The 27,684-nt window shown below is 37.7% G+C and overlaps 1 protein-coding gene across 1 annotated transcript in view; it reads right to left on the reverse strand.

Annotated features, from left to right (window-relative positions):
• Positions 1 to 4,796: 4,796 nt before the first annotated feature.
• The window catches only part of LOC123239490 (zinc finger protein 665-like), a gene marked incomplete at its 3' end in the record, with an annotated part of 61,693 nt that continues 38,805 nt past the window's right edge, over positions 4,797 to 27,684 (reverse strand). The window contains exons 7-8 of the mRNA XM_044666770.1: positions 19,046 to 19,056; positions 4,797 to 5,537 (exon numbers count right to left, since the gene is read on the reverse strand). Of these exons, the coding sequence (XP_044522705.1) occupies positions 4,797 to 5,537; positions 19,046 to 19,056 (752 nt within the window). The remainder of the gene's footprint in view (positions 5,538 to 19,045; positions 19,057 to 27,684) is intronic.

Below are 27,684 nucleotides of genomic sequence, written 5' to 3' on the forward strand. Positions count from 1 at the left end.
ATTTCCTTTGTTCCTGGGAGTCTTCATCTAGCATGGCTCAGGGGGCTCAGGGAGCAGAGCGAAGCAGTGTTCCTTTAGACTCTGCATAAGGCGCAGCTCTGCATAAGAGGCCAAATAGCCCTCATCCCCCTTTCCCTTGATTAAAGAGTAGTTTTATGACTATTTAATAGTTCTGCATTTTTTCTAAGTTAACAAGCCTTAGCCCAAAAGGAAGGCTTTGGAGGCCAGGCTAAGAGAAATGTAATTTGGAGCCAAGGTCAGAGTAAGAAGATAGAAGGGAATGGGACAGGTATTCTGATTTAAAGGAAATTCTTAGCTTTTCCTCAGTGATCCAAAGTTTTGGGTCAAGAGAAGTTTTATGGGTTTAAAAAGGATCATGAAATATAGCCTGATTTTTGGAGTTTTTAAGGTAAATTTCCAGAGTGCAACCATTACAATAGATGAGTTTTGTTTTAAAAAGAGCAGGGAATACTGGTTCCTATATATAGGGAATTGAGTTTTCCTTTTTGAGTGGAGAGAACTAATCCGATTTGGCATTTATTTATTTTGTGAGCATTATTTTTCTGATAGATGATCATGGGCACATGACCAATATTAGAGAAAGGAATTCCCCATCTGGGAAAATTCTTAAGAAATTTCTAGGAATGCCCTGCATTTTACCACCCCAGTTCTGGAATGTGGGTGAAGTGATTAAAACTTATTAAGGTCAAGTTTGCTATATGGCTTGTTAAAGGGAATTTATTCACAATCCCTGGAGCACTTTTATCTCTCAAGCCGGTTCTTAGGAGCCAAAAGCATGGAAAGGAATCCGAATCTGAAAGATTCTCTGAAGAAGACACCTATGAGAAATCCGAAGGAGCCCCAAGATATCACTGGAACCGATAAGTATCACCTTTCTTAATTGCCTTTCAAATTTCTGTAGCAGTCAAAAATTTTGCCATTTTATTTACCCCAAGAATTATACTTACCCTGAGCAAAGACTCTTAAGTAGAGAACCTAGAGAGAAGAGTTATGCCCCAAATTTAACTAAAGCAGGTAAAATTTAAAATAGTAGCATATTACTTTAAGAGGCTCGAGAGTAATAACTGCTAGATTTGAGAATTCACAGCAGAGATTCCAGAGTGCTAGTTCAGTATTATAGAACGTGTTTGTCTCAAAGTAGTATCAGAAGAATTCAGGAAAAAAATGATGGAGCTGAGAAATAATTGTTAATAAGCAAAGAAAGTTTATTTTAAACCCTGAGTATGGTCAGAGAGAATTGCCATCTAAGGGTGAATTGTATGAGAAGATAATTGGGAAAAGAAATGATTTGGAGTGAAATTGGTTATTGATACAGTCATAGGCTGAGAAATGGCTCAGCTAAGTTTCGGTCAAGTTCTACAAGTGACTGACTGCCGATCATTACCAACTTATGCATGGCATTAATATTCTAAATTATGTTTATAGCATTTTCTGTAATCATAGGATGAAGGAAGCCTTAGAAAGGCAAGACCTAGACTATGGGAATTGTGGAGGCAAATAGAAAGTGTTAGCCATTGTGAATGAGGTTAGCAGATTAGAGGTCCCTTTTCCTAAAAGGAGGAAGAATTTAGACCATAAGGAAAATCTGGCAAAACATAAGTGTCAAAAAGGGGGGAAGCAATTCACATAAATAGTAGATTCTAAGCAGCATTTTTAATAAACAGGGTTCAGATAGAACACTGACTTTCTTCCCAGTACCAGTAAAGTTTATACATCTTGAAGGCTAAAGGCAGGAAACAATGAGATAAGGAAACTTTTGTACCTAGGACTAGGCCTAAGTTCAATGGTAAATGAGTATTGCCAATGAATAGATACTTGAGGAAAAGTGTACCCAAAACTAAATTGATTAAGGAGATAGCATGTTACTGCCTCAACAAGACAATTATTTTCACAAGAATTTTTATCTACAGACTTTACATTAGCTGACTCAGTTGCAACATTTTTTCCTACAAAGTAATAGGCATGATAGTTAAGTAGTTAAAAGGTAAATGAAAAAAAAAGTTTTTTAAATCCCTAACATCTCACCCTCCCCAAAGGGAGGTGTGTGAGAGGTGTTAAAAATAGGGGAAGTTAGAATCATTTTCAATCTTGAGAATTTTTGGAGTTAATTTTGAGACTTTTAAAAATTGTTTTGAAGTTGAAATTGTCAAGTTTTTCATATGATTTTGAGATTGCTGTCATAGAATATTTAATTAGAATTTTTCTTTGTATTAGATGATATTTTAAAACTTTGGATACTAATTTCAGATTCACAAGACCTGATTAACCTATGATATGGATCTATTTTTGCGCTTATATTTCTATAGTTTGTAGGGTTGATTTTTATATGATATTTTGGTAAAGGCAATTTTTTTGATTGGGTATGTAGTGTCAACGTGGAATCTAGAGATTCCAAACTTGTGGCTTAGTGAGATCTGATGAACCCCAAGTTTTAGAAATAGCTTGTAGGCTGGAGACCCCCAAAGCTTGTGCTTGTTCCCTTGAGATTCCACCCTGAAGGGAATCTCAGGCTAGCAGTTGCAAACTGAATAATGGACCCCAGAGTAAATGCTAAATACCCTTTTGTCTTGAGTAGTCTTCCCCTTTGTATCAAAGACCCTTCCCAGGCAGACACACCTGGGCAGGGACCATCCTTTAGTATCCATTGGGTAAGCAGCCCCTTCCCTTACACCCTAGCCTCTAGCTATGATTCCTTTCCCAAGCTTGATTGTAAATCCCATCCTTACCAGTATAATGTCTATCATCTCTCCCTGCCCCTGGATCTTCCCAAATGGTATATGTTCCCCAATTTCCTTTGTTCCTTGGAGTGGTCATCTAGCGCGGTGTCACTCCCAGGAGGTCAGGGATCAGAGTGAAGCAGTGTTCAATCCTGGACTCTGCACAAGACGCAGCTCTGCATAAGAGGCCAAGCAGCCCTGTTCCCCCTTTCCCTTGATTAAAGGAGTGGCTTTATGACTATTTAATAGTTTTGTATTTTTTCTAAGTTAACAAATCTAATAGATATGGGGTGGTCCCTCAGAATTATTATAATTTACATTTCTCTAAATAATAATCATCACTCTCCTCCTGAGGAAAACACATTCAACTTGACTACATTCATTAGGTTTTTCTGCATTATGAATCCTCTGATATCAAGTAAGAGATATAATCTCTGGCTGAAAGCCTTCCTACAGGGAATCCATATAGAACTGGTCTGGTCAAAAGACATTTTCACCTACTGAACAAGCTCTGGACTCTCCATTTCAATGTCTTTCTTCATTCATAACAGTAATAAGATTTCTATCCAAAGGGAATTCTCATAGGGAATAAGAGATGATTGTTGCCTGAAGGCCTTACCACATTCATGATATTTCAAAAATTTCTCTCTAGTATGGATCCAATTATGTCAAAAAAGCTAAAAGTGGGAACTATAAGATCAGTTTCACTTATGAGGTCTCTCTCCAGTAAAGATTTTCTGACATGAAGCAACTGTGGAGCTTATGTGAAAGTCTATCCAAATTAATGATATTCATGAAGTTTCTATACACTGGATACTCTGATATGCAGCAAGAGAGATCCTCCCTGTAAAACCCTTTCCATATTGTTTACGTTCAGAATGTATTTTTTGAGGAGATCTTGAAAATCTCAAATTGCACCCCCTTTAACCACTATTAAAGAGAGGCTGGGGAAACCATCACGTAAGATGCAATGCTTTATTGAGAGAGACAGAGAAAATGTGGAGCGCCATCTCAAGCCACTGACCTAAGACAAATACCCCCAAAATTCACAGAAAAATCCCTTAAAAGGAGAATACACATACAATCAAGACTCTCTGAAAGGATAACATTTTTATAATGGTTGAAATCCAGAAATAAAGGACAGCATATTAAGTTGAATAGCTTTTCAATGTTTGCATTCAACAAATTAACATTTTAAAGAAATGGTCAGGAAACTGGAGGCAGTTAAAAGTCTGGAGCTCTGGGGAACAGAATTACTTAGGAGGGGCTGAAGTTTTACAATGGGTACATAGTATAGGTGAGCCACTGGGCTTGACTACCTGGGGGAGGCCTTTGATTCAATGGGAAGAACTTCTAAGACAAAAGGGTACATAAGATTTGATCATATGGTACTTCAGGATCTAATATGAGCTAAAACATTTATAGACTTTAAAGCTTTTGTCCTACAGGGAGAAGGGTGGAGGGTGGGGTAATCTTGTCTTGAAGGGAGCTTGATGGGGGAGGCAGGGAAGGAGCAGAGACCAGCTTTACTAACTTAGCTATTAATAACTATTAAATTGAGAATAACACTAATTTTTCACTCCACACAAAAGAGTTTCTCTCCAGTGTGGATCCTCTGATGTTTAGTAACAGAGCCCCTCTCTGTGAAAGCCTTTTCACAGTGTTTACATTCATACGGTTTCTCTCCAGTGTGGATTCTCTGATGTGCAACAAGATTGCTCTTATTAGTGAAAGCTTTTCCACACTGTTTACAGTCATAAAGCTTCAACTGCCCCTCCCTCTTAAAGCCTTTCCACATTGTTTACATTCATAAGGTTTATCTCCAGTGTGCATTGTCTGATGTATGGCAAGAGCCCTCTTCTTGGTGAAAGCCTTTACACAGTTTACATTCATAAGGTTTCTCTTCAGTGTGGATTCTTTGATGTGCAGTAAGATTGGGCCTCAGTGTGAAAGCCTTTCCAGTTTATATTCTTAGCGTTTCTCTCCAGTGTGGATTCTCTGATGTATAGAAAGATGACACTTCTGTGTAAAAGCCTTTCCACATTGTTTACATTTGTAAGGTTTCTCTCCAGTGTGGATTCTCTGATGTGCAACAAGATTGCGCTTATCTGTGAAAGCCTTTCCACACTGTTTACATTCATAAGGTTTCTCTCCAGTATGGATTCTCTGATGTATGACAAGAAAGTCTCTCCGTATAAAAGCCTTTCCACACTGTTTACATTCATAAGGTTTTTCTCCAGTGTGGATTGTCTCATGAGCAGCTAGAGAGCCCTTCCTTGTGAAAGCCTTTCCACAGTGTTTACATTCATAAGGCTTCTCTCCAGTGTGGATTCCTTGATGTATAGCAAGACCAGGCCTATTTGTGAAAGCCTTTCCACATTGTTTACATTTATAGGGTTTTGCTCCAGTATGGATTCTTTGATGTACAGAAAGATGGCCCCTGTCTACAAAAGCCTTTCCACACTGTTCACATTCATACGGCTTCTCTCCAGTGTGGATTCTCTGATGTGTGACAAGACCACGCCTATCTGAGAAAGCCTTTCCACAGTATTTACATTCATAAGGTTTCTCTCCAGTGTGGATTCTCTGATGTCTGGCAAGAGAGTACCTCCATATAAAAGCCTTTCCACATTGTTTACATGTATAAGGTTTCTCTCCCGTGTGGATTCTTTGATGTGCAGCTACAGTGCTCTTCCTTGTGAAAGCCTTTCCACATTGTTTACATTTATAAGGCTTCTCTCCAGTGTGGACTTCCTGATGTACAGCAAGGCTGGGCCTATTTGTGAGAGCCTTTCCACACTTTTTATATTTATAGGGTTTCTCTCCAGTGTGAATTCTTTGATGTATTGCAAGATGGCCCCTGTCTATGAAATCCTTTCCACAGTGTTTACATTTATAAAGCTTCTCTCCAGTGTGGATTCTCCGATGTGCAACAAGAACGCACCTATTTGTGAAAGCCTTTCCACACTGTTTACATTCATAAAGTTTCTGTCCATTGTGGATTCTCTGATGTCTGGCAAGACAGTATCTCCGTATAAAAGCCCTTCCACATTGCTTACATTTATAAGGTTTCTCTCTTGTGTGGATTCTTTGATGTGCAGCTACAGTGCTCTTCCTTGTGAAAGCCTTTCCACACTGTTTACATCCATAAGGTTTCTCTCCACAGTGGATTATTTGATGTACAGTAAGCTTAGAGTTCTGACTGGAAGATCTCCTACCTTTATTTCTCACAGAAACCATCTTTATAGGTTTACTTTTTGAATGCCTAATGAGATCTAAACCCCAGCCAAAGGCCATTCTCCCTAGGTTGCCTTTAGACATGGGCATTTTAGGAGTTTTCTCAGGGGACTGAATAAGTCCTACTTCTTCAGGAAAGCATTTGCTATATTTACTATCCTGACAACACTTATTTACTGAGGTCAATTTTGTATACCGATTTAGGACTGAATATTGGCTGAATTTCTCTGAAGTCTTATCAAATTCACAGTCACTCTTTGGATTTTTATTTACTTTCATATTAGAGTCACAGATTTCTCTCAAAATGAAATCACAGAGACTCTCAGACATGCATCTTTGGGGGCCACATCCTTCCATAAAAAGCCTCAGCTTTGTAAATATCTCCTTCACTTCAAAATTAGTCTCTGCCTCTGGAAAAAAAACAAATAATGATATAAACACAGAAGGAAGAAGGACATACACATACACACACACACACACACAAACACACACACGCACACACACACACACACACACAGAAATTTAAGTTCTTTCCTCTGATGGTAGAAAGTCAACTGATTTTTATTCTTTTTCCTAAAGGGAAAAAAAAAAGTTTTCCAACTTAAACAAGGAGAATCAGTATTTGGATATATTTGATTATATTTGCAAGATGGATGATTTTAGAAATACTTTCACACACAATAACAACAAAACCTCACAGCAGACCTGTGACATAGGCAGGCCCAAGATCCTCATCATACTTTACAACTCATATCATGAGTAAAGAATGCAGGAATGGTAACCCTAAATTCCTGCCTGAGCAACTTCCTGGCAGCTAGAGTACAACTCAAACCCTGTGCCTGAGCAAGCATTGTCCACAGTATTGGACAGTCTTTCTCCACTGCCCTTTCTATTTTTCCTAAAAAGTCATGCCTCGATTATTCTTAAAAATTTCAGGTAACCTTCCAGATAGCCTGTTCTCATCATTTTGGATGCACTATCACATGGTCATTCTTGGTAAATTTTATATGCTAAGCTGAGAAACAGCTTTACTCTTTTTAACTCTTATGTAGTAATTTTAAAAGTGGAATTTAAGTATTCTTCTTTTCTCTACAGATGCAAAGATAGTATGTCATTTAGTGTAGACATAGTAAATATTCATCTCTATACTGAATCTATCATCCATCTCTCAAGAAATGAACAGCATAATTCGGCATTGGTCTGCCAGCCCCCAAGTCTAGTATTCTCTTCACTACAACAAATAAAAGTCTTTTGGGATAATGCCTTATACACCTGCTTTCACCTCACTCACCTGGACAGGAGTTCCTTGGGTCTTCTTGCTTTAGCAGCCATGGTGCTTCCCCTTGCTGAAAACAGGAGATAAAATTTCCCCTAGGAACTGGAAGCCCTGAGCATAAGAAAGAAGGAAGGAATCAAGAGAGAAAAATGAAAAATATGGTCTTTTTTATGGCATGCAATTAAGGCCTACAGAATGGTTTCAGTTGTATTCACTGTTGGGACATTTACAGGAGGGCAGAGATCATGGACCCCATTTGTAAACAGAAAATTCCATCTTTATTCACCTCTTGTAATAGAATGATAGGCACATTCCACAACTTCCACTATCTAGAAATTAAAGGCAGCTGGTAGCAAAGGGGTAAAAGAAAAAAAGTTGGGAGTCAGAATAACAAATTTAATTGAGTTTCAAAGAGATGACAAGTGGGTGCTCTTGGGCAAGTTATTTAACCTCTGTTTGCCTCAGTTGCCTCAACTATGAATTGAAGACAATAAAAATATCAAACTCATAGGAATGTTGTTAAATTAATGAACTCCTTTACCCAGGAAGGACATAGAATTGGTATTTTGAAATGTTTATTCCCTGCCTTTCTGTTCCTAAAATGTGGCCTGAAATTTGAGGAAAGAATGAAGGAAGAATAAGGACAAACTCACTAGATTAAGCAGACTTAGGGGCTGTGAGCTACACTTTTATAATGCTTTTAAAATTTTATTTTCATATCACTTATTTTTGTAAGTGAATAATCATATAAAACCACAACCTCAGAACAAAAACCCAAATAAATAACTGAATAACTGTATGCTTTCACTTGGATTCCAACTCCAACAGAGGCATTCTTTGTCATAAGTTCCTGAGAATTGTATCGGATCATTGTATTGCTGACATCAGCCAAGTCTATCACAGTTGATCATACCACAATACTACTGTTATTGTACACAATGTTCTCCTGGTTCTGCTTATTTTACTCTGCATCAGTTCATATCAGTCTTTCTAGTTCTATCTGAAATCATCCCATTCATCATTTCTTATAGCGCAATAGTATTCCATCACCATCATATACCACAATTTGTTCAGCCATTCTTAAACTGATAGACATCACTTTGGTTTCCAATTCTTTGCTACCACCAAAAGACTAGTTACAAATATTTTTCTACCAGTGGGTCCTTCCCTTTTTATCTGATCTCTTTAGGGTACAGACCAAATACTGGTATTACTGGATTAAAAGGGTTGCATCATTTTATAACCTTTTGGAATAATTCCAAATCACTCTCCAGAATGGACAGATCAGTTTGAAATAAAATCCTTCCTCCAAAGGAAGGTAGATTGTTTGGGAACAGCCTAGATGGATAGGAGATGAGAAACACCCACCTAGAGACCTCCCCAGGACCAGCAAAGCACAAAACCTTTGGGCTTTTGAAACCAAGTTTATTTTGTTAATTTGGGTAAAGAGAAAGGGTAGGAAGGGTCCTAAAACTATAGATCTAAGCTCCATCCAACTTCTATGCACTTCATGAGTGATACTCTTCTGTTGCTTCTGTAGGCCCTGCCTATCCACTCCCTGCTCTTACTTAAACCCCAAACACTATCTGACTATGTACTAATCTAACTACCCACATTGTCTTTAAGAAGGATAAGGATAAGGAATCTGGGGTTGGCTTCCTAGGTAACCCAGATTTCCAGGTGAAAATCCCTTGGGATTACTTTAGGGAAGTGGATCTCTGACTGGTAGCTCTCAAACAGGTGACTCTCTGTACACCAGGGAAAAGACAGTCTGGTCCAAGGCAAATTCTCCAACCCAGGAATCCCTAAATATTTCCATAAGATTAGGTTTTCTCAGGGGAATGCAAGAGCAAAAATCCTCCTTCCAGCTCAGTGGAAAGCCAGAATCAGGAGTGACAGTTAAAACCAGTCAAATCCCAAGATCCTCCTTCTCCTTCCAGAATCTTTACCCTCCAGGGCTTGCATCTAAATTCTCCTTTCCTCTTAAAGACAATCCATACTTTTCCCTTTTCCCTTACTTACATTCCTACATTGGGACGAAATCTATTGATTTGTCATATGCTCATCACTATATAAATTTCCCCTTATTCAAAACCCATTTTACCTTACTTCTCTAAACCCACAACAAATAGTTCTTATCTAAAACTTATCTATCTATTCCTTTCTATCATCTACCTTACACTAAAGAATTGGGGGGGGGGGGGAGAAGGAAATTACAATAAGCAATTACATAAAGGAAAAGAAATATAAAAGTTGCAATAACAATAGTAAAACTCAACATACAGAATGCAACAAAATTATAAGAACATCATCAAAATTGCAAAATGCGAAGAGCAAACAATTCCAAAACAGTCACAAAACAAAATAACAGCCTTTCACTGTAATACTAATCTATCTAAAAATCATATAACAATCTGTCAAACATTGTAACTATCTTATTCTAACAAAATCCTATCCTTGGAACCATTAACTATGCACACATTTTACAGTTATGTAAAAAAAATTTCTGCACAAATTTACAAATATATACAGATTATAAAAATATAAATTTTTTACTCTCGACTATTCACACTCAAATGTACATAAATATACAGCAATATACAATATACTAAATTTATAATATCTACATATTTACACACTCGCTTATCCTATATTAAACTGATATAAATTCTATATACAAAATATATTAGAAATATATATGCAAAGTATGAAAATCTCCACCCTCTGATAATACTAAAAAACAAAATCCAAACAAAAAATCTATATAATCCTATATGTGTCCTGTTATTACCTAAGTGAAATATCCCAAATACATTTCATCCAGGTAAGACCTCATAAAGCTAATGTGAATATCCTTTGATTAATGTGCCCTAAATGTATATGTTGGATGCAACTATACTCACTAGATCTTCCCATCTTGTCTGTTGTCTCTCTTCTATCTTCTTCCTCCGTCTGTGTTATAATATCTCTAGTGGACATATACTGTGTGCAACATGATACAAAACCTTATAATTTATCAATCCATTATCCTTTTCTGTAGTAGATCTTTGAGTAAAAATCTATTATCTTGTCAATGTCCAGATTGCTGTACTTCCTCTGTAATCCTGGTATGATGTCTTCTTTCTTCAGTCCTCTCTGTCTAATCCATTGTCCTCTCCATCTGATCCGTTGTCCTCTTCTTTGATCTTTTTCCCTGCAGACATGTTGCCCGATGATAATCTCTCAGCTATCTTTCCATCTTCTTCTTTTGGATCTCTTTCTTCTTCCTCTTCTTCTACTACTCTAGGAACCTTTTTTAACATGCAAGCAATGGAACCATGACTCTTTTCCTAAAATTTTAATTGCAGAAAGTGAAGTTAAAATTACCATGAATAGAGCAACCAATGATTGCTATGTTGCTGAGGTTTTATTAAAATTCTTTATGTAAAGTGAGTCACCTGGCTTGATGTTATGTAATGAATAGTCCAGAGGACCACTCTGAACTAGAAGTCCCATATCTTGTAGTTCTCTTAATCTGTCTTATAAGGCACTTATATGGGAGGCTAATTGTATGTCACCCCCTAACACTGATGCATTGGCAGTTCTATAACTTTTAGCTTGTAAAGGTAGATGACCATACAACATTCCAAATGGTGAAACATGAATATCAGCTTTTGGTCTTGTATGGATATAGAAAAACACTAGGAGTAAGATGTCTGGCCATTTCAGATGTATCTCAGTACAAAGTTTCCCTGTCATAGTTTTGATTTCCCTAGTTATTCTTTTGACTTGACCTAAACTTTGTGGATGATACAGGACATGAAACTGCAGAGATTCTCAAGTTCTCATATACTTCCTTTAGAATGCTATCTGTAAAATGGACCCCTTTGTCTGAATCAATTCTGTCTGGTACTCCAAATCTTGAAACAATCTCCCTCAGCATGCTGAAGTGTATCTAGCAGATGGAAATGCTTCTGGCCATCTTGTCAATGTATCTACCAATACCAAACAATACTTATATTTTCCCACTTTGGGCATAGTAATATAATCTATTTGCAGTTTTTCAAAAGGGAGGGTAAGATAATGGTCTCTCACCTGTACCTCTTTTCTTAAAAACACTCTGATTGAATTTCTGACAGATAGAACAACTGGAACAAATTTTGTTTTTCACAGTGGTAATTCCTGGGGCTATTCACACTCGTTTACAGTATCAACCAAAGCCTGTTTCCCAAAATGGCTTTTGTTGCGAACAGCCTATCAAATATGATTGAAAAATGCCTTTGGGAGTATTGTCTTTCCAGATGATGATATCTGTAACATGAATAATCTTAAGTGGAGTGAATTGCCTCACAGAACTCCACAGTACCCCTAGAACTCCAGGAGAGAGGAATAGTTGGGGCAGTTAAGAATGTGGGTATAAAAGCAGGACACCCAGCTTAGCAAGATCACTCTTTGTGGGACAGAGGGAGCTGGATGGCTGGAAAGGATAGGATTACTTCTCAGTAGCTTAGCTTATCTCTAACCCAGAGAGCAGGGTGGATCATTGCTATATACTCCATACAGACTCTATCCAGACTGTTTCCCTAAGGCTGTGAGCACTGTGACAAAACCTTGCATGCAGTGTACCAGACAACCCTAAACAACTACAGATCTACAATCAAGACCATCACTACCATCTTGGACTTCTTATTGATTTTAGGATATAGTTTAGATCATGAGGGAGCTTAGGGAGAAATAGTTTTATTCAGAGGCTTTCCCCTTTTTGGGGATAGCTATTCTGATAGCACCTTGAAGATTTTAGATAGATTTTACCTCACCCTCAAACCTAGACCTTTTTCCTCCTTCCCAATTTCCCCGAATTAATAAATCCCTCCTCTTGTTAAGAGTGTGTGAGTGAGGTGTTGTGGTTGAGGCTATATAACCCTAGTTCATACATTACCTAAGCCAAATCTCCATCTTGGCAGATCCTAAGAATAGTTGAAATCCAATTATCAAGAAAGCTGTTTGAAGACATCCTGAGCACATTAACCATCTTGTGTTTTGGGACTAAGCCTCAATTAGTGAAAGTTGTCAATTGCTGTGGGATTATTCCCTTTTTTCCAGCCAATTTAGCCCTGTGAAAGCTAAGTCAGATAAAAGCTATACCTGGGAGAAAAGACAGTTCTGTGAGTCAGTTACCCTAACCCTTCAACTGCCAGAGAGGGGGAGGAGAAAGAATTCTATCAATTCACTCCCCTCCCCCTTGCTAGAGGTTTTGCAGCCTGCTGTGGTATCATTGTTAACTGGTCCCATTTTTACATACCCAAATGCCATTCTCTTTCCTAGCTCCAAAATTATGCTGCCATGTTTGAATTTCTGAGTCTAGATATGCTCTTTCAACATCTTCAGATTCTATGACTGAGAAATTCATCATGTAAGCTGGGGCATTTTGTTTAGCCTAACAGGCAGTAACATCAGCACGATGATTACCTCAAGAAACTGGATCTCACTATTGTGCTTAAAGGAATAATAAACTGGAGGAATTCCATGTGAACTGGAAAGACCTCCAGGAATTGATGCAGAATGAAAGGAGCAGAACCAGGAGAACATTGTACACAGAGACTGATACACTGTAGTAAAATCGAACGTAATGGACTTCTGTACTAGCAGTAATGCAATAACCCAGGACAATTCTGAGGGATTTATGGAAAAGAACACTACTCACATTCAGAGGAAGAACTACAGGAGAGGAAACACAGAAGAAAAACAACCGCTTGAACACATGGGTTGATGCAGACATGATTGGGGATGTAGACTCAAAACGACCACACCAATGAAACTATCAATAATATGTAAATAAGTCTTGACTGATGACACATGTTAAAATCAGTGGAAATGTGCATTGGACATGGGGGGAAGGGGGGAGAAGGAGTGATGGGGAAAGTAAAAACATGAATCATGTAACCATGGAAAAGTTTTCTAAAAAAATAAAATATTTAAATCTTAAAAAAAAAATATGGAAATCAAGAAAAGAAAAAAATAAACTGGATCTCTGCCAAAACAATGACCTCAGCAGTGTATTACAGCCAATTCTTTTGTTTTTTTTTTTTTAATAGCAGCCAGGAACTCTGTGATAATCTCTGCATGAGCTATTTGTTTTCCCCCTGATGTAATAAAACCTCTCTGTTTCCAGATAGAATCAGTTGCATGGCAGATAAGAGAATGCATAATGGGAATCTGTGTGTGTATCTATATACACACACACACATACACATTATACTAAATACATATGTAATATATATATGTATATATATATATATATATATACATACACACATACATTAGCCCTTTTGCCTTCAGCTAACAAACAGATATAATATTTCAGAGCTACTAATAGCTGCCCCTTGTGCATTCATATTCTTGGGTAATGAACCATACTAGTATCTCAGTGACCATTGTGGCCCCTGTAAAATGGATATCATTCTGCATGAAAGATGAACCTTCCGTGATTAACACAAGGTAAGGATTCTAATGTTGTATCTTTCAAATCCTTCCTTGGTTGTTCTATTAATTGGACTACTTCAGTACAGTTATGCAATGGTTCTCCATGTGTTGGCAAATCAGGTAATAGTGTAGCTGGATTTCAAACACTACACCTCTTGATTTGTATGTTTTCATTCCCAAAAAGAAATGTCATATTTGGCTATATGTTGGTCAGAAAAAGCCCAAGTACAATATTTCAACATAAGGGCTTCAATTTGGTGTGGACAAAAGACTGTCAATGGGTATCCAAGAACTAAGTCTGTAGACTTCTGCACTAACAATGCAGCAGCAGCAGCCACTCCACAAAAATATGGAGCTTTCTGTGTAATTGGAAAATCTTGTGCCTTTGAACTACAATTCTCAAGAGTCCACTGACTTCCTATAGTTACGTGTTGATGTAGATGGGAAATAAAATGGGTGGTCTTCCATGGCTAGCTCTCTTTCCTTCCTATGCCAGCTTGGTGGAGCAGGCTATTTGAACAGGTAGATTAACCATGGGCACATGGTTTTATTTTGTTACCTTTTTATTTCTTTATTCCTAGTGATTATTAATAAATCTTATAAAATATAATATTTGAAATTATTATACATTAATTTTAATTTTTACATATCCCAGCTGCAATAGGATCTAACTGTGCACTGTAATGGGCAACTGGGCAATAATTTGGCACTAAAGTCTGTGCAAGAACACCTGAAGCTATCCCTTTCCACTCATGGACAAATAGCACAAAAGGTTTTTCATAATCTGGGATCCCAAGTGCTAGAGCAGAAAAAATTGCTTCCTTAAGTTTTGTTATTGCCTGTATATATGTTCTGGCTTTAATTTGAGTGGTTCAGGTTCTGCATCTCTAGTTAAATCACTAAGTGATTTGGTCAATTCACTATACCCAGGGATCTATTGTCTGCAGAAACCTGTTGTACTCAATATGGCTCTTAGCTGTTTCTTAGTCTTTGGGGCACTTAGCTTCTGGACGTCCACTATCTGTTTTTGAGAAATGTTTCTAGAACCCCCAAATAAAACAAATCGTAAATACTCAATTCTTGGTAAGCACCACTGATGTTTTGCCTTAGACACCTTATGTCCCCTTTTACACAACTCACACAAAAGAAATTTGCTATCCCTTAAACATACTTTAGCACTGTGAGAAGCTAAAAGTATGTCATCTACAAAATGAACAAGTTTACTGTCTTTGAATCTAATTGTCTCTAGATCTTTATTATGGATTTGCAAAGAGAGATGGGCTTTTGCAGAACCCATGAGGCAAATGACTCCAACAGAAACTTCTTCCCTGCCAGGTGAAAGCAAATATCTTTTATGAGTCTTTGTTTATTGGTATTGAAAAAAAAGTGGAACATAAATCTATCACCGTGAAATATATGGCACTGCTTGGTATTGATGAGATAATTGTAGCCAGACTTGGAACAATAGGATGGGACTTCACCACATGGTCATTAATAGCCCTTAAATCTTGGACAAATCTGTAACAAGGTCTTCCATTTTCATCCAATTTTGGTTTCTTTATTGGGAATATGGGTATATTAAACTCTGAAATACATGAGACTATAATTCCTTGCTTCAGTAATGATTCTATGATGGGAGTGATACCAGCCACTGCCTCTTTGCTTAAGGGATATTGTGCTATGCAAGGTGGAGGACCTCCTTTGGTCTTTACGTTAACTGGAATTGCAAATTTTAATAGACCAAAATCTGTAGAATGAGAAGCCCATACATGTTCTGGTATATTACCAGGTATAGGATAAACTCTCCCTCTTTCTCCTTCTGCCTCAACTGTATCTAAGAACAACATCAGGAAAAGATCCAGAGCTCTTTCAGGAAGTTATAAAGATATGTCCCCTGTTGGTGTACATTGAATAGTTGCTTTTAATTTACATAAAAGATCTCTCCCAAGTAAATTCACAGGTGAACTGGGAATTAGCAAAAAAGTGTTCTACAGATAAAGGAACCAATGATACCATTTTGGATTGCAATTTCTTTATCCTTTGTGGTCTCCCAGTTACTCCTACCACCTCCATAGTTCCCATAGCCTTACAATCTTCTGGGGATGTTTGCAGATGACATTTAGAAGCCCTTGTGTCAACAAGGCAATCATAAATCTGTTCCCCTACTTTCAGAGTAACATGGGGCTCTGTGCTACTCGGTGGGTAATGTATTTGAATAATAGGAGCTACCACATCAGGATCAGAAAACTGAAGCCCTAGTTCCTGTCCGTAGCAATCCAGGTATACATTAATTGTGATAATATTTTAAGAGTGCTCAAAAAATGACTCTTGTATTGCTTATGATTGATTTCTGTAACCTTGAGTTGAATTAAACCTCAGCCGTGCCAAATTCCTAGCCCTTCCCTAAGGCTACACTCTGGAAGACTGGTCAATTATCTCAGGCACCTTATTTTACCAAAAAACAAGTAATTAGTATCAAGACCTTAGGCCATATGGATTCCTGATCTAGATGTTTGCTCTATCTATTGCTTTAGGTTCCAACAGTTTGTATCTTGTGATGTTTACCTCACATCAGACCACTTGGCTCCCCTGTTCCCCCCATGTACAGTTTTAACCCCAATAAAAGTAGCTATATGACAGTTGAGGAAGAAGCTCTTGACCACCAGAGCTTACTCGCTGTCTGTCTACCTTATGCCAAAACTTTCTGTGTCTGTGTGTCTTGATTCTCACCTTATGTTCTCTTTCCATTAGTTTTTAACCCACTACCCATTTTCTCTCAGTCCTTGGTTCCCCTTTCTGAGTGTCCAACCCACTAGGAATCTTCGTGGAGTCGGTGGAAGGCTTCACTGTCCATCACCTTCCACCTCCCCATTTACTCCTACATCCTTGTCCCATGGTTCTACACAGTTATCATTTTGCCAGGATTTCTGTGACTCACTACACCTTCCATTAGTCTTTATATTTCCATTGCTCACATTTACAATTTCATTATTTTCTACATTGCTCACATTAGTTACTTCATCTACTTTATTATTTACATCAATTATTTCATCATTTTCATTAATTATCCCATCATTTTTACATTTTTAAAATTCTTTATTATCAATGATTTCTTTCCCACAATCAATATATGAACTTAATTTAATCATCCTGATCACACTTTCATGCTAAGCAGGCTCCATTCTGTAAATTACTCTTCTGGGTATTCCCAACAGCCACTTGGGAATACTTGGGCTGTTCTCCTGTTCTGATTAAGTCCTGCATGCTTTGTAAGTCTGGAGCTTGCTGGGAACCATTACAACAACCATAATTACAACAATTATTATTTCCAATGTATACATTATTATAAAATCTATTCTTAAACCTATTATTTTCACCATTATAATTTTGTTTGTATCCTTTATAATCATTATTATACACATTGCCTTGGTTTCCCCTATTCTGAGCTGCAAATTGACCCTTGAATCTACACTCTTTCATCCTATGCCCAAGTCGATTGCATAAAAAGCACCTTGGAGGATTTTGCCTGCTCTGTCTAGCACTGTATTAATGCCTTGAAGGCCTATAAGGAAGCAGAGCTACAACTGTCTTAACCTGCTGTATCTCATTCTCCTATATCTTTTTGTTTGGTTCCTTCAATTGCACCCTTCATTTATCAATTATCTTGGTCTTATCTTCAGCTATCTAACTCATTCTGGTAAATGTAAGTCACTGTTCTTTTCAATTCATCAAGTCCCATGGTGAACCAGTTTGGGCAACTGCTCCTGAAAAATTGTTTCACCACTGGGCAGGCATTCTTCACAAATTGCCTCCTTATGTGACTTACATTTTCCTCAGATAGTAAATCTAGACCAAGCCAAATTCTCCACAATCAATAATCCTGTCAAGGAAGCTAGCTGGAGTCTCTCCTTTGTCTTGCCTCAACCTCTCAAATTTTGACCATGTCCCTGGGCACTTAGAATTTGCTCTCATGGTTTCTAAAAGAGACTCCCTTGCCATTCCCAGTTGCCTTTAATTCTCCACAGAATTTATCTCAAGATCATTCTACTCAGGTAACCATGGAGTGAGAGAGCAGTATTGGTGTTTGCTCTACAATCTGTAGTTTTTCTTTCTTAGTTAAAATCTCATCCAAAAGAAGATCAAATTCTTGGTAATTCAGATTATAGATTCTGATAATTCTTTCTAGCTCCTTTACAACTTGGATTGGCTCATCCTTGTATTTAGGAATTCGTTTCTTTAAAGATTCCAGTTCTTGTAAAATTCTTGTGCTGTCTAATATGCACAATGCTCTGGGCAGGTGTAACATCAGAGACATTTCTCAAAGGACACTTTGTAACTGACTTATGATCTAAAACCTCAGCCTCTAGTTCTAGCTTTGTAGGAGCTTGTTATTGTTCAGCCCCTATAAACTTCACTAGTTCCTGTTGCTTTAGATCCTTTGCCATGCCAGTAACCTTCATCAGTTCCTCATAAGATGTTTCAATTTTATCCAGTTTCAGTTGTAATGCAATAACCAAATTCTGTAATTCACCAACACCAAGTCACCCAGCCCTATACATTATACTGTTAATATTCCTTCAAATGTCTAACCACCACAGAAATAACAAAGCATATTAATATTACAGATGGAATACAAGACATGCCTTGTTTTATAGTTACTTCAGTAGAAGGAAGCAGTATCTCAACCCTAGACTAATTATAAAACTATTCAAGTATCAACACCAGAAAAGCATAAGGAATGAGAGAGAAATAATATGCCAAACCCATATTTATAATTATTATAAGATGTATTTGAAATAACACCAGCTGTTAAAATATTGTAGAGCAATGAAAAGTAAAACTCTGTTAACTACCACTGCAAAAGGTACTGAGACCAAGCAGCAGCTGTTAGAAATGAAGCTTAGTTAAAAACAGGCAAATGGAATCTTCCAGTACTCCCCTCAGCCCAACTGCAGAATGTAGGTCCCAGAAGAATGCTTACTGAGTGCCTGGAACACAGAATTCTATCCAAGATGGCTCCCTGTTGGTCAGAGTCCACTCCCCCTGCTAGCAGCACAAAGACTCTATGAGCTGCTTTTGCTCTCCCAGGGGGATGCTGTGAGCTGCCTGTGCATAGCCAGAAGCTGCTCTTAAAATTCTAAGGGTCTCAAGATGGCAGTTCCCTTAAAATTAAAAACTTTACTGACACTAGTACTTCTGGCTAAGCCAACTGAAATAAATTCCTTCCTCCATAGGGAGGTAGATTGTTTGGGAACAGCCTAGATCAGGGGTCGGCAATGTATGGCTCTTTCTGCAGGAGCCATAAAGTCCATTTTTTTCCAGGCACTGTTACAGGAGCACACACTGTGAGCACTGTACAGCTCTCATAAAATTACATTTTAAAAAATGTGGCGTTTATGGCTCTCATACCAAAAAGGTTGTCGACCCCTGGCCTAGATGGATGGGAGATGAGAAACACCCACCTAGAGACCTCCCTAGGACCAGCAAAGCACAAAACCTTTGGGCTTTTGAAAACAAGTTTATTTTTTTAACTTGGGTAAAGGGTAAAGGGTGGGAAAGGTCCTAAAACTATAGATCTAAGCTCCATCCAACTTCTATGCACCTCATGAGTGATACTCTTCTGTTGCTTCTGTGGGCCCTGCCTATCCACTCCCTGCTCTTACTTAAACCCCAAACACTATCTGACTATGTACTAATCTAACTACCCAAATTGTCTTTAAGAAGGATAAAGATAAGGAGCCTGGGGGTTGGCTTCCTAGGTAACCCAGATTTCCAGGTGAAAAACCCTTGGGATTACTTTAGGGAAGTGGATCTCTGACTGGTAGCTCTCAAATAGGTGACTCTCTGAATACCAGGGAAGAGATAGTTTGCTCCAAGGCAAAGTCTCCAACCCAGGAATCCCTAAATCTTTCCACAAGATTAGATTTTCCCAGGGGAATACAAGAGCAAAAATCCTCCTTCCAGCTCAGTGGAAATTCAGAATCAGGAGTGACAGTTAAAACTAGTCAAATCCCAAGATCCTCCTCTCCTTCCAGAATCTTTCCACCCTAGGGCTTGAATCCAAATTCTCTTTCTTTCTTAAAGATAATCCATACTTTTCACTTATCTCTTACTTTCATTCCTACAAGTACACAACTTCACCAGCAATACATTATGTGTCCCAGTTTTGTCACATTCCTTCCAACCTTTGTCATTTTCCTTTATGGTTATATTGGCCAATCTGGTAGGGGTGAGGTGGTACCTCAGAGTTCTTTTAATTTACTTCTCTAATTAAGAGGGATTTAGAATATTTTTTCTTATGATTAGTGAGAGCTTTTATTTCTTCATCTGAAAATTGCTTATTTATAACCTTTTGCCATTTGTAAATAAGGGAATGACTTGGGTTCTTATTAATTTGAATTTTTTTTTTAATGAAAAGCAGTCAGGAGAACCCAGGGCAAAGATCAACACTTTTTCTTTTTTAATCATTGACAAAGTCTCAAAATCCTACACATTTGGTTTGGAATGAAGACATTCCCTTAATGAAAGATTCCGAGTTAACAGAGGAAATGGTCCTTACCCACAGAGAGCAGATTCTGCACATTCTCCAGCATGACCTCCAGGTACAGCTCTTTCTGAGAATGGTCCAACAGGCCCCACTCCTCCTGGGTGAAGTCCAGAGCCACATCCTTGAGTGTTATTGACCCCTAACCAGCAAAAGTCATGAGACATAGAGCTGAACCTTCACAATGCATCTAGTACAACCTTCATCAAATGACTGGAGGACACTGAAGAACACAAAGGATTCACCTAAATTCCTAACCTTGAAGAGTGGCAGAGCCAGCACTGGAGACCAGTCATTCAGAACCCAGTGGAATACTGACAAACACATTTTGTGTCTGAAGTGAGAATGATATTGTAAGAGTAAAACCTGGAGAAGTATCTTACTGTGAAATGCTTTTCCCTATGGAATCTGGGGACTGGGAAGTGCTCTCTGAGTGAGGTGGGCGATTCTGTAGAGGAAAAAGAGAGGAGGTGATCTGAAATTCCTCCTCATCCTAAGTGTCAGAATTGATCTGGTAACATTTTTTTTCAAGAGTTTCTGAGAAAGGAGCATGTACTGTGTATTCTAGAGGGAAAATATTGTCAGTAAATAACGAGGAGAAAACAAAGACAAAGGAATTCTCTACTTCATTTCCTAAAAGGCTGACATACTATTACCTAGATGAAAGCATGAAGAGGATTCCATAGAGTTATATGGGATCAGATTTAAAATCTAGCTAAGTATAGAAATGCAGTCTTGTGCTTTATTGAAAATTTGGGGAACCACTGGCTAGGATGTGCCATTGCAAAAACATCCCGTCTTTGCTTTATGATGGATATCATATGTTCCTGGAATATATTCAGTCATCTTATATTTAGTCACACAAAAGGAAGAGTAAATATGATGAGGAAAGGAAGGGGCAATCATTTTTTTTAAGTGCTCATTTTTTAAAACATTTTTAATAGTTTATTTATTTAGAATGTTTTTCCATGGTTTCATGAGTCATGATTTTCCCCTACCCACTTCCCTACATCCCTCCTGGAGCTGACCAGCAATTCCACTAGGTTATACATGTATCACTGTTCCTTATTATTCAGATTCACAACAGTGACCTTTTAACGCCAAATCCCCAATCATATCCCCATCAAAGCACACGATCAATCCTCTGTTTTTCTTCTTTGTTTCTGCTACCATAGTTCTTTCTCTAAATGTGGATAGCACTCTCTCTCATAAGTCCCTCAGGATTATCCTGGGTCACTGCAATGCTACTAGTAGAAAAGTCTATTACATTCGATCATTCCACAATGTATTCCACAATGTCTGTGCACAATGTTCTCCTGGTTCTGCTCATTTTTCTCTGCATCACTTCCTAGAGGTCTTTCCAGTTCATATGGAAATCCTCCTGTAAATCATTCCTTTCTGCACAATAGTATTCCATTGACATCAGATACCATAATTTGTTCAGCCATTTCCCCATTGAGGGACACCCCACCATTTTCCAATTTTTTTCCAAAACAAAGAGAGTTGCTATAAACATTGTTGTACAAACATTTTTCCTTATCTCTTTGGGGTGCAAACCCAGTAATTGTATGGCTGGATCAAACAGCAGGCAGTCTTTTAAATCCCTTTGGGCATATCTCCAAATTGCCCTCCAGAATGGTTGGATTAATTCACAACTTCACCAGCAGTGCATTAGTGTCCCAATTTTGTCACATCTCCTCCATCATTTATCACTTTTCTTTCCTGCCATATTGCCCGGACTACTAGGTACAAAGTGGTACCTCAGAGTTGTTTGTTATTTGCATGTCTCTAATCAGGAGGGATTTTGAACATTTTTTCATGTGATTATTGATAGTTTTGATTTCTTCATCTGAGAACTGCCTATTCATGTCCTTTGACCATTTGTCAATTGGGGAATGGCTTGATTTTTTTTTTAAATAAATTTGACTTAGTTCCTTATATGTTTGGGAAATTAGAACTTTGTCAGAGAGTTTTGTTATAAAATTTTTTCCAAGTTTGTTGCTTTCCCTCTAATTTGGGTTGCATTGGTTTTGTTTGTATGAAACTTTTTTAATTTGATGTAAGTAAAATCATTCATTTCTCATCTTGTAATGTTCTCTATCTCTTTCTTGGCCTTAAATTCCTTCCTTTCCCATAGATCTGACAAGTATCCTATTCTATGTTCACCTAATTTATTCATGATTTCATTCTTGATATTTAAGTCATTTACCCATTTTGAATTTATCTTAGCATATGGTGTGAGATGTTAATCAAGACCTGATTTTTCCCATACCACTTTCCAATTTTCCCAGCAGTTTTTGTCAAATAGTGAGTTCTTGTCCCAAAAGCTGGGATCTTTGGGTTTATCCAACACTATCTTGCTGAGAGGTCATTTACTCCTAGTGTTATAAAGAAGTAAGGCAATCTTTGAGCAGGTCTCAGGGCAATTTGGGTAGTGAGGAGGGATAAAGGGGAAAATAGGTGATTATAAGGTGATTGGAGGAGGAATGAAGGTAAGGGAAGGTATATAGGAGATAAAGGAAATGGAGTATGTAGAAGGGCAGTTCAAACAGGTTTATTCACTAAGGCTTGAGACAGAGGATATAGGGAGGAATTAGGCTAGTAAGAAATATTTAGATCAAGATTGGGGTTTTTCTCGTTAGTTTCTAAAGTTCCTTCAGGGAGGAGTTGAAAGGGCTCCTCCAGTGAAACTGATAGCTGCAGGAAGTCTCAGGTAAGGACTTCCTGCCAAGATGGATGCCTGCAGTTCCCCCAAGAAATAAAAAGAAAATGATTTCTTCCCTCTTTAGCCCTTGCCTTAATCTTTGATACAATGATTCACCAGAGGTTTTGAGTAGGTAACAAAGGGGATTTATTAATGTCAGGTTAATCAGAGGGAAAGAGGTTCAGGTTTTTCTAACTGCTGCTAGGGAGAGGGCTGATGGTGGGGGAAGGGTCACAGGAGAGATTTAGACTAAGAGAGTCTGCTCTCCCAGTCAGGAAGATTTGACTACCTTTAAAATAAAGTATTTACTAAATTAATAAAATAAAAGGATAGCTTGATTTAAGGATGTCTTACTTGCCTACAGAAAACTAAACCCACAAAGTCCAAACCATCAAGCCCTCCCTTCCTAGGGCCCAAAGGGAAATTCAGGGAAAAGGGAGGGATGTAAATGAAGAGAGATTAGGGAGAGGTCCAGAGAAATCATATAGATCTAAATTTCCTCAAGACAAAATAAGCACAGGCCAAGACCGAAGCTAAAAGGCCAAAGCCAAGCCGAAAAGCAGAAACCAACAGGGTAAGCCAAATCTCAAAAAGCAAAAGCCTCCAGCAAAAGTGAAAGCCAGAAGGCAAAAGCCTGGTCAGTTGGAACTTCAGCCCTATTTATAGCCTCAGGCTTCCAACTGTCTTTCTGAAGATTCTAAAACCTCTAACTGCCTTTTTGTGACCGTTTGAAATTGCAGAAGCAAAAAGTTTCTGTTAGCCACCTTGCATTGCACTAGTCTATTCCATTGATCCACCTTCTTGTTTCTTAGCCAGTAGCATATAGTTTTGATGACCAATGCTTTATAGTACAGTTTAAGATCTGGTACTGCTAGGCCCCCATCCTTCACTTTTTTTCCATTAGTTCTCTTTATATTCTTGATCCTTTGTTTGTCCAGATGAACTTTGTAAAATTTTTTCTAATTCTATAAAGTAGGTTTTTTTTTTATAGTTTAATAGGTAATGTGATACTGGAAATTTGGGGACCCTTGAACTGATTTTGATGTCCATGATATAAACTTCCTGTGGACATTTAGGGGACTTGAAAACTATATTTCCCATAATTCAATAGGCTTCCTTCTTACATGGTGATGTGAGCCAACATAAGGAGAAGCTTAAACAGAGAGAATTTAATTGGTACACTCTTTTCCTACAGAACAAGCCAGGTGGGCAGAGGTAATGGCGGGGCATTTGAATTAGATCTTAGCAGGCACGTGGCCTTCTTAATTACCAATGTGGCTTTAAATAAACCATTAATATTATTGAATATATACATCTATATCAATATTAATTTTAACATATGGAACTGAATTAGTAAATTAATTTGGGTAGGATTGTCATTTTTATTATATTAGCTCACCCTACTCACGAGCAATGAATGTTTTTCCAATTTTTTAGATTCAGTTTTAATTGTGTGAAAAGTATTTTGTCGTTGTGTTCATACAATTCCTGTGTTTGCCTTGGGAGATAAGATTTCTAAATATTTTAGTGTCTAGAGTGATTTTAAATGGGGTTTCTCTTTCTAACTCCTGCTGCTGAGTTTTGTTGGAAATATATAGCAATGCTGATGATTTATGTGGGTTTATTTTTGTACTCTGCAACTTTGCTAAAGTTGTTCATTATTTCCACTAGCCTCTTAGTTGATTTTCTGGGATTCTTTAAGCAGACCATCATACTGTCTGCAAAGAATGAATTTAGTTTCCTCATTGTCTACTATGATCCCTTCAATATCTTTTTCTCCTCCAATTGCTACAGCTACAGTTTCTAGTAACATGCTAAATAACAGAGGTGAAAATGAACATTCTTGCTTCACTCCTTATCTTATTGGGAAGGCTTCTAACTTTTTCCCATTGCAGATGGTACTTGCTGATGGTTTTAGACACCTATTCTTTCTTATTTTGAGGAAGGGTCCTTCCATGCCTGTGCTTTCTAGTGTTTTCAACACTATTGTACTTTGTACTTTGTCAGAAGCTTTTTTCTGCATCTATTGAGATAATCATGTGATTTCTCTTGGTTTGATTATTGATATCATTAATTATGTGGATGATTTTCCTAATATCAAAGCATCCTTGCATTCCTGGCATAAATTCTACCTGGTCATAATGAAGAATCCTTGTGATAATTTGCTAGAGTTTTTTTGTTAGTAATTTATTTAAGATTTTTGCATCTATGATCATTGAGGAGATTGGTCTGTAGTTTTCTTTCTGTGTTTTTGGTCTGTTTGGCTTTGGAATCAGTACCATATTTATGTCATAAAAAGAATTTGGTTAAGATTCCTTCTTTGCTTATTTTGTCAAGTAATTTGTATAATATAGGGATTAATTGTTCTTTAAATGTTTGATAGAATTCACTTGTGAATCCATCTGGCCTTGGAGATTTTTGCCTTTCCATGAACTTTGTTCATTAAAATTTTTATAACATTTTGTTCTGAAAAAGGTGCATTTATTATTTCTGCTTTTTTGCATTTCTTTGCAATATTTCTGTGCCCTAGTACATGGTCCATCATTGTATTTGTACAATGTACTGCTGAGAAGAAGGCATATTCCTTTTTATCCCTGTTCAATTTTCCTCAGATATCTATTAATTACTTTTCATTCACTTTCCTTATTTCTTTCTTATTTATTTCGTTTGATTTATATAGCTGTTAAAGAGGAATGTTGAGATCACCTACTAGTATGGCCTTACTATTTCCTCCTTAAGCTTAATTTCTCCTTTAGAAATCTAGATGCTGTACCAATTGGTGCATAAATGTTTAAAAATGATATTACTCCATTGTTTAGAGTACCCTTTAGCAAAATGTAATTTCTTTCCTTATCTCTTTTAATCAGATCAATTTCTACTTTGGCTTTGTTTGGTATCAAGATTGCTACACCTGCTTTTTTTACTTTAGATGATGCATAATGAATTCTGTTCCAGGTTTTTACCATGAATCTGTGTGTGTCACCTTGACTCAAATGGGTTTCTTGTAAACAACATACAGTAGGATTCTGGTTTCTAATCCACACTGCTATCTGCTTCCATTTAATGGGCAAGTTCATCCCTTTAACATTCAGCAGTTATGATTACCATGTATTGCCCTTCATCCTATGATCCCCTTTAGATCCTACTCTATTCCCTTTCTCTGTTCCTTCTCACCGGTATTTTGCTTCTTGTCACGCACCCCACTTCCCCCTCCCTCCAATTACCTCCCTCTTCCCTTGTCTTATTCCCCTTTGACTTCTCTGTAAGGTAAGATAGAATTCTATACCCCACTGAGTATACTTGTTTTTCCCTCTCTGAGCCAGTTATGAGGAGAGTAAAGTTTAAGCATTGCCCATCAGCACTCTTATCCTACCCTCTCCATAATGACTTTTCATGCCTCTTTATGTTATATAATTTACCCCATTCTATCTCTCCCTTCCCACTTCTCTCAGTGCAACTCTTTTAGACTTTGATTTTTTTTACATATCATTCATATACATACATAACATATCATATATACAAATTGTTCTTTAGAGTTAGGTGTTTTTGTTGTTGTTTCCTCATTTTTCCTAACTAATTTTAGGTAGGCCCTATTTTCTGAGAAGATGGGGCACTCTCCTCAACTTTAGTCCTTGCTTGATATTATTCTCAGCTTATTTTCTTGGCCTCAGGGCTGAAAGCTCTGAGCACCCCCTCCCCTTGCTGATTGAAATGACCCTTGAAATGCTGATGACTTAAGGACTTGTCTCAGGCTTGGCTTAAGCTTCTGATCTCACACACTCTTACTTTGATCAAGTCAGGGGCTGAGCAAATTCTAGTCCCAGGCTTAAGCTCAATTTTTTGGTTTTATTCTCTTTACCCAATCCAAGGCACACGCTTGACTGCCCTGTCCTAGAGCTCTGCCCTTAGTTTTATGCAAAAAAATCTGGGTCCCCTTTGTAAACCATGTCCTCACCCTGAAAGTGTGAACTATGTCATCATCCCAAACCCAGAATGAGATTCCACATCTTGCCCACAAACATCAGCCCCATGGCCTAGGATTCTAGACTTCTCCACAGGTTTGAAATTTTAAGAGGTATGGGATGGCTTGTACCACTATGTGCCCAGGCAGGATCTCAGGATCTGAATGTTGGCTTGGGCTCAGTTCCTGAACCTGGAACAGCAGATATAGATTGGGGAGGTGGGTAGCGGCTCTTACCTCCTTGTAACAGCCTTTTCCTAGCTCTGCTCTCTTCTCATCGTAGTGCCCCAGATGATCTCTGCCTACCTTTTGGGTTTTTCTTTTCTTGAAAGTTGTTTCATTCTGTCTCCTTCTTGGTTCTTTTACTCTTGTATTCATTTTGTGGCGATATTTTAATCTTGGGTGGAGAGGATTCTCCTGGTGACAAGGAGCAACTCTGGTTATTCCTCCTTCTTGGTTCTGCCCCTAGAAGTCATGAGGGGCTGTCATCTTTTTAAAATATAACATTTTATTAACTGGGGTTGGAGTTCAAGCTAATTCAAAAGAAAGACACTAAGATTATAATGAGTGGAATTCTAAAGATGTAGAATTTCTTCATTTTAAATAATTTATTATTTCACTGGTCATTTAATGAATTCTAAAGATGTAGAATTTCTTCATTTTAAATAATTTATTATTTTACTGGTCATTTAGTGTGGTCAGTTCTCTCTCCAAAACCTAAAAGAAAGAAAAATGGTAACTCTCTCTTTTAGCACAGGTCTC

Source organism: Gracilinanus agilis, chromosome 3 (genome assembly GCF_016433145.1).
Source record: "Gracilinanus agilis isolate LMUSP501 chromosome 3, AgileGrace, whole genome shotgun sequence".
Taxonomy (NCBI): domain Eukaryota; kingdom Metazoa; phylum Chordata; class Mammalia; order Didelphimorphia; family Didelphidae; genus Gracilinanus; species Gracilinanus agilis.